Source organism: Setaria italica, chromosome V, assembly GCF_000263155.2.
Source record: "Setaria italica strain Yugu1 chromosome V, Setaria_italica_v2.0, whole genome shotgun sequence".
Taxonomy (NCBI): Eukaryota; Viridiplantae; Streptophyta; class Magnoliopsida; order Poales; family Poaceae; genus Setaria; species Setaria italica.
The window spans coordinates 16,488,860-16,498,585 of record NC_028454.1 but is presented as its reverse complement, the minus strand read 5'-3'; the positions used below and the strand labels follow the sequence as shown (position 1 = coordinate 16,498,585).

General features: G+C 48.4%; 1 protein-coding gene across 1 annotated transcript; it reads right to left on the bottom strand.

Annotated features, from left to right (window-relative positions):
- Positions 1–8,089: 8,089 nt before the first annotated feature.
- On the bottom strand, positions 8,090–8,915 carry LOC101756646 (dehydrin DHN3). Its single transcript, XM_004968684.2, has 2 exons — positions 8,627–8,915; positions 8,090–8,521 (listed from the first exon to the last, which is right to left on the bottom strand). The coding sequence occupies exons 1-2, from the start codon at positions 8,804–8,806 to the stop codon at positions 8,285–8,287; spliced, it is 417 nt and encodes a 138-aa protein (XP_004968741.1). The 5' UTR covers positions 8,807–8,915; the 3' UTR covers positions 8,090–8,284.
- Between the last annotated feature and the right edge of the window lie 811 nt (positions 8,916–9,726).

Below are 9,726 nucleotides of genomic sequence, written 5' to 3'. Positions count from 1 at the left end.
CTGTTCTTTGTAATTGTCGAAGTTAAGTTATATCTTACACATCCTGGGGTGGGATTAGGACCTATCTTTACCTAGTAGACAATATAGGAACGTGTATATGCCATGTGAATTTTGTATTACTTATTTAAATGGTAGAGGATGGAGGATCGTCAGTGGATGTACACGGGTCGCACTAGTCAGAATACGTTGACCAATGAATGGCTTGACAAGACGGATGCTTTCTTGGAACGGGCGTTTGCAAGTGTCAATGGAGCTCGATCGACTTGGTGTCCGTGCAGCAAATGTGGAAACATGCGTCGGCAAACCAAGCTGGAGATGGGCAAACATCTGGTGAAGAACGGATTTACGTCAGACTACACCAGGTGGATCTACCATGGTGAATCTGACCGAGGGAGAGAGGAGGTCTTGAGACAACGAATCGAGGAATTTGATGATGATGCCGGGGTAGGAGATATGTTGAATGACTTTCATGAAGCACACTTCGAAGAGGCACGTAGGGAGGAGGAGCCAGAGGCTACCGCTAAGGCTTATTACGAAATGTTGTCTGCGGCACAGCAACCCCTTCACGGCCATACCAAGGTTTCTCAGCTAGATGCCATTGCACGCCTAATGGCTGTGAAGTCTCAGTTTAGTTTGAGTCGAGACGCGTTTGATATTATGTTGACAGTTTTTGGAAGCCTGCTCCCGGTTGGTCACATCTTGCCAAAGAGCATGTATGAGGCACAGAAACTCCTTCGTGCACTTAAGATGCCATACGAGCATATACATGCATGCCCGAAGGGATGCATCTTATTTAGGAAAGAGTATGCGGAAGCAAAATACTGTGTGAAGTGTGAATCGTCTAGATTTCTGGAGGTTGATTCTGGTGACGGTCAGAAAAAGCAGCTCGCAATTCCTGTGAAGGTTCTACGGTATCTTCCTTTCATACCGAGGATCCAACGGCTTTTCATGACTGAAGAATCCGCGAAACAGATGACATGGCACAAAAATGGCCGTCGCTATAATCCAGAGAAGCTGGTACACCCATCCGATGCTGAAGCCTGGAGAAGCTTTGATGCGATTTATCCTGCAAAAGCTCTAGAGGCCCGTAACGTACGCGTTGCGTTGGCAACTGATGGGTTCAATCCCTATGGAATGGCGGCCGCCCCGTACACCTGTTGGCCCATTTTCGTTATCCCACTGAATCTCCCACCCGGCGTCCTATTTCAACGACATAATATATTCTTGTCGTTGATAATTCCAGAGCATCCGGGGAATAATATGAGTGTGTATATGGAGCCTCTGATTGATGATTTGCTCCGTGCTTGGGAGGAAGGGGTATGGACCTATGACCGATCCACAAAGACAAACTTCAAGATGCATGTTTGGTACCAGTACTCACTGCATGACTTGCCGGCATATGGGATTTTCTCCGGATGGTGTGTTCACGGGAAGTTCCCTTGCCCAGTATGTAAAGCATCTTTGAAGTTCATTTGGTTGTCGAAAGGGGGCAAATATTCATCGTTCGACAAACATCGACAATTCCTCCCTCCTGACCATCCATTTAGACGAGACATGAAGAACTTTACCAAAGATGTTGTAGTTACAGCCCCCGCACCGCCGATGATGACAGGGGCCGCAGTTCGTGCTCAGTTAGACGCTCTTGAGTTCAATAATGAAGAAGGTGGTTTTTTGGGATATGGCGAGCAACATGCTTGGACGCAGAAGTCGTGCATGTGGAAGCTTCCATATTTTGATGATCTCCTTGTTCCACATAACATTGATGTAATGCATACGGAAAAAAATATCGCCGAGGCAATTTTTGGTACCATAATGGACATTCCTGACAAGACAAAGGATAACGTTAAGGCTAGAGTGGATCAAGCGACATTGTGCAACAGACCACAGCTAAACATGGCGCCTCCAAGAGCTGGCAAGTCATGGAGGAAGCCTAAGGCCGACTTCGTTCTGACGAGGGCTCAAAGGAGGGAGGTTCTAGAATGGTTCCAAACATTAATGTTCCCTGATGGCTATGCAGCGAACTTGAAGAGGGGAGTGAATTTAGCAACTATGCGAATCAACGGGCTCAAGAGTCATGATTACCATATATGGCTTGAGCGCCTCCTTCCGGTGATGGTTCGAGGCTATGTCCCTGAGCATGTGTGGCAGGTGCTAGCGGAGTTGAGCAATTTTTTCCGCTGGCTTTGTGCGAAGGAGTTATCTCGTACCGTGGTTGCAGAAATGGAAACAATGGCGCCTGTGTTGCTTTGTAAGTTGGAGAAGATCTTTCCACCAGGCTTCTTCAATCCAATGCAGCATATGATTCTACACCTCCCGTATGAAGCACGAATGGGGGGGCCTGTGCAGGGTCGTTGGTGCTACTCAATTGAGAGATGTCAAAAGGTTCTTCGAACTAAATGTAAGAATAAGTGCAAAATTGAAGCATCCATTGCAGAGGCATACATTCTGGAGGAGGTGTCAAACTTCACATCGAAATACTACGCTGAGAACCTTCCTAGTGTGCATAATCCACCTCCTCGTTACAATGCTAGCGAAGATGAATTAAGCCTTAGCATTTTCCGAGGGCAACTCGGAAGTGCAAGTGGTGCGACCCGCAAGACCCTTAATCATGAAGAGTGGCGCTCTATCATGCTATATGTGTTGACCAACCTATCTAAGTGGAGCCGTACATGATGTAAGTCATCGACAAACTTATTTCGACGTATTACTGGTATCTCTTGCCTAAACGTATCTTTCTCGTTGGCATAGGCAATTTCATCGTCAATTCTGGCGTAAATCAAGGCAACCGACCCCGCACGAAGCTGAGACTCTTCTTAAAGAGGGTGCGGGAAATGAAATGCCCGATTTCATTTCTTGGTTCAAACAGAAGGTAAAATTTCATTTCCACGAACATTCTAGATACTCGTGCATACGATTAATATAACGAACTGCCCTGTTCGTACTTGCAGGGCCGAACCGATGCGTCTATGAATGTCGAGTTGAGACAGGTTGCCGATGGCTGTGACTATAGGGTCAGGTCGTTTGCCGGTTATGACGTCAACGGATATAGGTTTCACACAACAAGGCACGAGCAGAGTCGGCCCAATCGAAGAACCACAAATACCGGAGTTTTCACGCCAGGCTCCGATGGAGTCGAGTACTACGGAAGAATTGAAGAAATATACGAACTCACTTTTCATGGGTGCAAACCTCTTAATCCAGTTATATTCAAATGCCATTGGTTTGATCCATCTGTCGTGAGACGGGCCCCTAACCTTGGGCTAGTCGAAATTCGACAGTCATCCAGGTTACCAGGAGACGATGTCTATATTGTGGCTCAACAGGCCACGCAAGTTTATTATTTGTCATACCCGTGCCAAACCGACAGCCGTCTTAAGGGTTGGGATGTTGTGTACAAGGTATCACCACACGGCAAACTACCTGTACCAAACAATGAAGATTACAATATAGACCCCGACACGTACGAAGGAGAGTTATTCCAAGAAGATGGGCTCGAAGGGAGTTTTGTGATAGATTTAACCGAAGCGATCGGAATGGAAGTAGACAACGAGAGGGTTGCTGTAGAAGACGGTGGAGACGAGGTTCAGAATGTGAAGGACTTAGAATTACTTCAACGATTACAGTTAGATAATGACAGTGATGACGACATTCCTTCTTCGGAGCACGAGCTTGACTATATCGACACGCGTGATAGTGATGATGAGACTTATGATCCAGCTAATCCCGATCGTGATGATTATTTCTAATACATGTATGATTCGTAATAATTTAGCTATAATTACTTGTAATTTGCATATATTTCTAATTATGTTTTGTTTTGCCTATGCCGACTCGTGTACTCTTTTTAATTGCAGGTCATTAAGCAATGGTGGGCGGTATCAGGAAGCTCACGTCGATTTGCGAGAGACTGGCCGCGGCAGGGACTGGTTCAGGGTCAGGGTCACGTTCAGGGAGTAGTCGAGGGAGGCGTCGAGGCAGGCCTCGACGTAGGGTTGAGGAGGAGGAGGAGGAGGAGGAGCAGAGCAGGAGTGGTCCAGAGGCCTCGAGGGAAAGGTAAAGCGGCGAGGCCCCGTCGTCAAATCACTTCTATTCCGACCACAGCCTTCTGCACACTCCTCTGGGGACGAGGAGGCGGAGGAGCAGCAGGAGCAGGAGGGGGACGGGGAGGCAGGGGATACCCAGGCCAAGATATGGTTGCGAGGTCCCTCATCCCTCCCGAAGCGGCCGATACTTGAGCATTTACGCCCGCTCATTAAACCGGTTGGGACCAAGTAAGTAACTTTAAATATTCTTAAAATTGTTCTTATGTTGTAAGTTACAAAAACTAATAATTCATATTAATTACTTGTGCAGGAGTTGGGTTAAGCTCAGCGGGGGTGACCACAACCGTAAGGCCAACGGGATCCTTGGCCTTTTGTGCAGGGTTCACTTCCCTGGCTTGGTGGTGTACGCCGGACAGCTGCAGCCGGCCTACACGTGGGACCACTACGTCGCCGCCCCCGACGTCCCTGATCGTCAACAGAGAAGATTCCCCAACATAGCGGAGCGGGTCAAGGCCGAGCTGTGGGTAAGTACTCCTCGTACTAAATTGCTCAATACATCAGCTACTTTCGACATTCTTGAAATAATAACTGTTTACGCGTGTATATGCAGGACTTCTATAGATGCCAGGAGGGGTTCGAGGCCAAGGCGAAGGCCGTCTGTGATGTAGCCGCCAAGAAGCTCGTGAGGGACATGCATTACGAGGCGCGCATCCAGGCCATCATAGAGTTCAACGCTCAATACAATCATACGAAGGTTAGAAAAGAGGAGGCAAGAACAATGAACCTGACTAAGGATCAATTCATGAGGGTAAGTAAAGAACGTTGATGCTTACTATTTATGATTAATTAGGCTCATTTTCTTTTTCATACGTCACACGCTTGATGATGTAGGTGCCTCCGTGGTGGTGTCGTGCGCATATGCCGTGCTGGGAGAGGATGGTCGACGTGTGGTTGGAGCCCGGGTAGTTGGAGACCCACCTTTCTTGCCGGCAGCGGCGTTTGCAGATGCCGACTGCATCACACCATCAAGGCAGCCTAAGCCTTGATGAATATAGAGAAAAATGGGTACGCAACTTCAATTCTTTATTGTAACGTTCAGTTCTACGTAATTTTTAATGATTTTGTATTTTGCTGCAGTCGGCGTCACATGATGGCCGACCTTGCTCCCAGCTCAAGGCATGGGTCCTCTCCAAAAAGGGCAAGGCGACGGCCGATATAGATTTCAACCCAGACGACCCGTCCGAGGCGTACAGCCACCCTAGCATATACAGCCGCGTCAGCGAGTATACAAAGATGGCTAGGGAGGTTCACGGGCCAGACTTCGATCCGAGCTCCGAGGACATTGATGGAGAAATCGTGATGAGGGTGGGAGGAGGCAAGAAGCATGGCCGATATTGGATTGGCGACGGCGTCCTCGACACGGCCTCTACTCCCACTCTCTCCCAGATCCGAGCTAGGAGCACGGACTCGAGCCCGGCGGTACGCCCACGACCCACCGCTGCACAGTTCCAGATGGAGGCTCTACAGGTTCTTTCTCTTCCATTCATCGTTCGTTTGTTGTTGTACTTTAGGTTTGCATTATAACATTGCAATAAAATATTGTAGGCCCAGGTGGAAGAATCAAGGAAGAAACAAGAGGAGATGGCGGCACAGATGGAGGAAATGCGGCGGAGGATGGAGGAGGAAAACCGGATTAGGATGGAGCAGATGTTCCAGTACATGCAGAACTTTGCTACAAGCATGGGACAGACTTTGCCTCCGCCACCGCCGATGATGTTCCCTCCGCCTCAGCCACCCACGACTACTCCTGTGAGTCACTTGACACATTGTGTTTAAGATTCAATAGTTTAAATTTGACAACTTTAGATGTTACCTCAGAATGTCCTATCCTATGTGCAGAATCAATCGGCGGCTTCGAATAATGAAGATCAAGATTTGTCGCAGTGGTCTCCTTGGCCTCCACGGAAGTAGACTTGATTGTGAACAATGTGGAAACTAAATTGTGAGAAGAACTTGGATTTATGGATTATTTCGTGCTTATGTTGAACTATGCCTGTGGTGTTTATGAATTATGCCTGTGGTTGTGAATTATGCATGTGGTTGTTTATTACAAATGCCTGTGATATGTGTCTTGTGAATTGAGAGGGGTCCGTTATACGTGGCAAAATATCGGAAAGGGGGCGGTTCTGGTCACTTTGCCGAGTGTTACACTCGGCAAAGAGGGGCCTTTGCCGAGTGTCGTGACCATAGCACTCGGCAAAGGGGCATTTCCCAGGTGTAGGAAAGGTCCTTTGCCGAGTGCTATGGTCAAGGCACTCGGCAAAGGGGGCGGCTTTGCCGAGTGCCCGGGAGCCGGCACTCGGCAAACATAGCCGGCTTTGCCGAGTGCCCGGAAGCCGGCTCTCGGCAAACTCCCTTCCTTTGCCGAGTGCCAGGAGCGTGGCACTCGGCAAACTCCCTGCCTTTGCCGAGTGTTGGCACTCGGCAAAGACTAGATGTTTGCCGAGTGCCACCCGTTTGGCACTCGGCAAACTCGCCGTTACCCGACGCCGTCAGTCCGCGCTTCGCCGAGTCCATCTGTTCGCCGAGTGTTTTTCGGCCGTCGGCAACATGTTTGCCGAGTGTCCGAGTTTTGACACTCGGCAAACTAGGCTTTGCCGACACAATATTTGCCGTGTGCCCTTTGCCGAGTGTAATTGCCGAGTGTTACACTCGGCAAAGGCTTTGCCGAGTGTTTTCATGCCTTTGCCGAGTGCCCCAGGCACTCGGCAAAAGTTCTGTCTCCCGTAGTGATACCGAAGGAAACACAAAGAGGGTGGTCGGAACATGGTAAGCACGCATGTATTTGTCAACTTTGTTACTACTCAGTATTGTGTGGGATCAAAAGATTCTAATATGTTGACATAACATTTTCTCTTGCTTATTCATGTTTTCAGTGGTTATATGTCTCCTGAATATGCCTCGGAAGGTAGCTATTCTGTTAAATCTTACGTATTTAGCTTTGGTGTTCTACTTCTTGAGATCCTTAGCGGAAAAAGGAATTCCGGTTTTCACCAATTTGGAGACTCCCTTAATCTTCTTGGATATGTAAGTATACTTCTCCAAGTTATTGTGCAGGCAGACCTACATATCATGAAGGCTTAATGAACTTCCTGCAGACCTGGCACCTGTGGGAGGATGGTAGATGGCTTGAGCTTGTAGAAGCATCAGTTTCCAAGGAGATGCATGCAGCAGAGGCTCGGAGGTACTATAATATTGCACTAATGTGTGTCCAAGAAAATGCAGACGACCGGCCCACCATGTCAGACGTTGTTGCTGCGCTAAATAGTGAGAGTATGGTTCTACCTGAGCCAAAGCATCCGGCGTACTTCAACCTAAGAGTGTCTAAAGCGGTGGAATCAGCTACCTTGGTTGAGCGTTGCAGTCTGAATGATGTAACCATCACTCACGACCCAGAAGGCAGATAGGTCTTACACCTTATCGTTCTGTTTCAATGGTCATTTGAATAACCGGTTGGATTATTCACAATGCGGATGTCATTATTTTTTACTTTTTAAAGTGTCACCTTTTTCTTTCCTCGCTATGAACTATAAACGGTATGCGAGTTGTGCTTGGGCGATACTAGAGAGGCGTGTACCATGGACTACCTGAATTATATAAACGGTATGCAAGTTGTGCTTGGATCTAGCATCGCCCAAGCACAACCTGAATTATATAAACGGTATGCGAGTTGTGCTTGATATAAACGGTATGCGAGTTGTGCTTGATATAAACGGTATGCGAGTTGTGCTTGGACGATGCTGGAGGCACGTACCAAGGACTACCTGAATTATTTTGATTAAGTCGGGCGATGCTGAAAGCGCATACCGAGATGCTGAAAGCGCATACCGAGAACTACCTGGATTATTTTGATTAAGCCGGGTCGATCGAGGGATGATAACTTGGTTCAATCGAGATAATTCAGATGGTCCCTTACATTTCTTAACACTATTTTCTAATGAATAGATAAGTTCTAATACTGCAAAAATAAAAGTATACTAGAAACATGCACAAGATATATGTATATATATATATTTATATATGTCACAAACCCAACGGTATTACCGAACAACCAAATTGAACCCACACATGTCGTCATGTCAGATGACCATTTATTGCTATGTACGATATTTCAACCAATCCTGCATCCAGCTCATCTAGCATTCACGTTCTCGTAGCGCGCGCGGGATGGACGAAATAGCTTAGTGCTGCCCGGGAAGCTTCTCCTTGATCTTGTCCATGAGTCCCTTCTTTTCTCCGGTGCCCTCCGTGCCATGCGCACCTGTGCCGGTTGCGCCAGCGTGCCCCTGCTGGCCGACGGCGCCGCCGGTCGTCGTGTGCTGCTGACCGGTGCTGTCCTTGTTGCCCCCGGGGAGCTTCTCCTTGATCTTCTCCTTGATGCCCTTCTTCCTCCTCCCGCCCATGCCGTCATCCTCAGACTGACAAACCACACCACCATGATGAGTAAAATTTGCACATGTATGAAAGACACCACGGGAGGTACTACTACAGGGTGTGATCGAATAGAGACGACGGAGACGTACCGAACTAGAACTGGAGCTGCCGGAGCGGCGAAGGAGGCCGTCGGTCTTGTGGTCGTCCCTCATGGGCTGGACCTGGTCGCCGGCAGCACCCACGCCGGTGGCGCCATGCCCAGCGGCAACCGGGTTGCCGTACTCGTTGGCTTGGTTGGTGGCGTGGCCGTGCTGCCCCTGGTGCTCCATCCTAGCAGCAATCTACGATCGGCAACTTGTTTCTTTCTGGCTACTGCTTTTTTATCAGATGTGGATGTAGGAATTCGAACAACTGTAATTGCCGTGTGTTGCAGCAAAGTGAGAGGCTTGATGGGCATTTATACTATAACTGGAGATTGGGTTCAGGTGTTTTTTTTAAGAGTTGAGATGGAGGTCAGGAGGCCACGGCAGCGGTGTACGTGTGCGTGCATGGTTGGGGTCGGCAGGTATGGGTGGTTACATTAACGGCGCCACGTACGTGTGCGCACCATCTGGGCAGTTCTGGAAGGATGACTGGACAGGACTCCGTAATGAGCTTGTTGTTTGCTTGCTTGATATATTCCTGCTTTGGGAATATTAATAGTTTACGTGTCTCACTACAGGGTGTCTGATCGATGTTTGCCGGAAGTAAACCTGTTAATATATGGTTCTCGATCTGGAGTCTGGACCATAACCAGTCCAAACCTCATTTCTCAATTCTGATCACGCGGCCCAGTACAAATTAATAACCAACCTGTATGCTATATTTATAACAAAACATACCAATCTAGAGCCTCAAACCTTGGATTGAAACCATTTTCTAGTGGGACGGCCAGAGGATGTCAAGACGTGTTCGACGCGACCCAGCCAAACAAACGAACAGGATCACGAACAGGATCAGAGGCCGGACATGAAGCAAAAGCATGCTGCATGCTGATGAACTGCACCAAAAATCTGGTGAACACACGAATTGCGCTTGCTCGCGCATGCACCAAAAATCACCTCGTCAGCGTTGCTGAACTAGGCCGGTCAGACCGGTCAGACCGGCCCTTACAGAACCACTGCAAAAACCTAAGGTCGCCGCCTCAGGAGGGACCCCGTCGGAGGTGGCATGCCTAGGGTTGCTCTAAGATCGGTCAGGCCACTCAGAG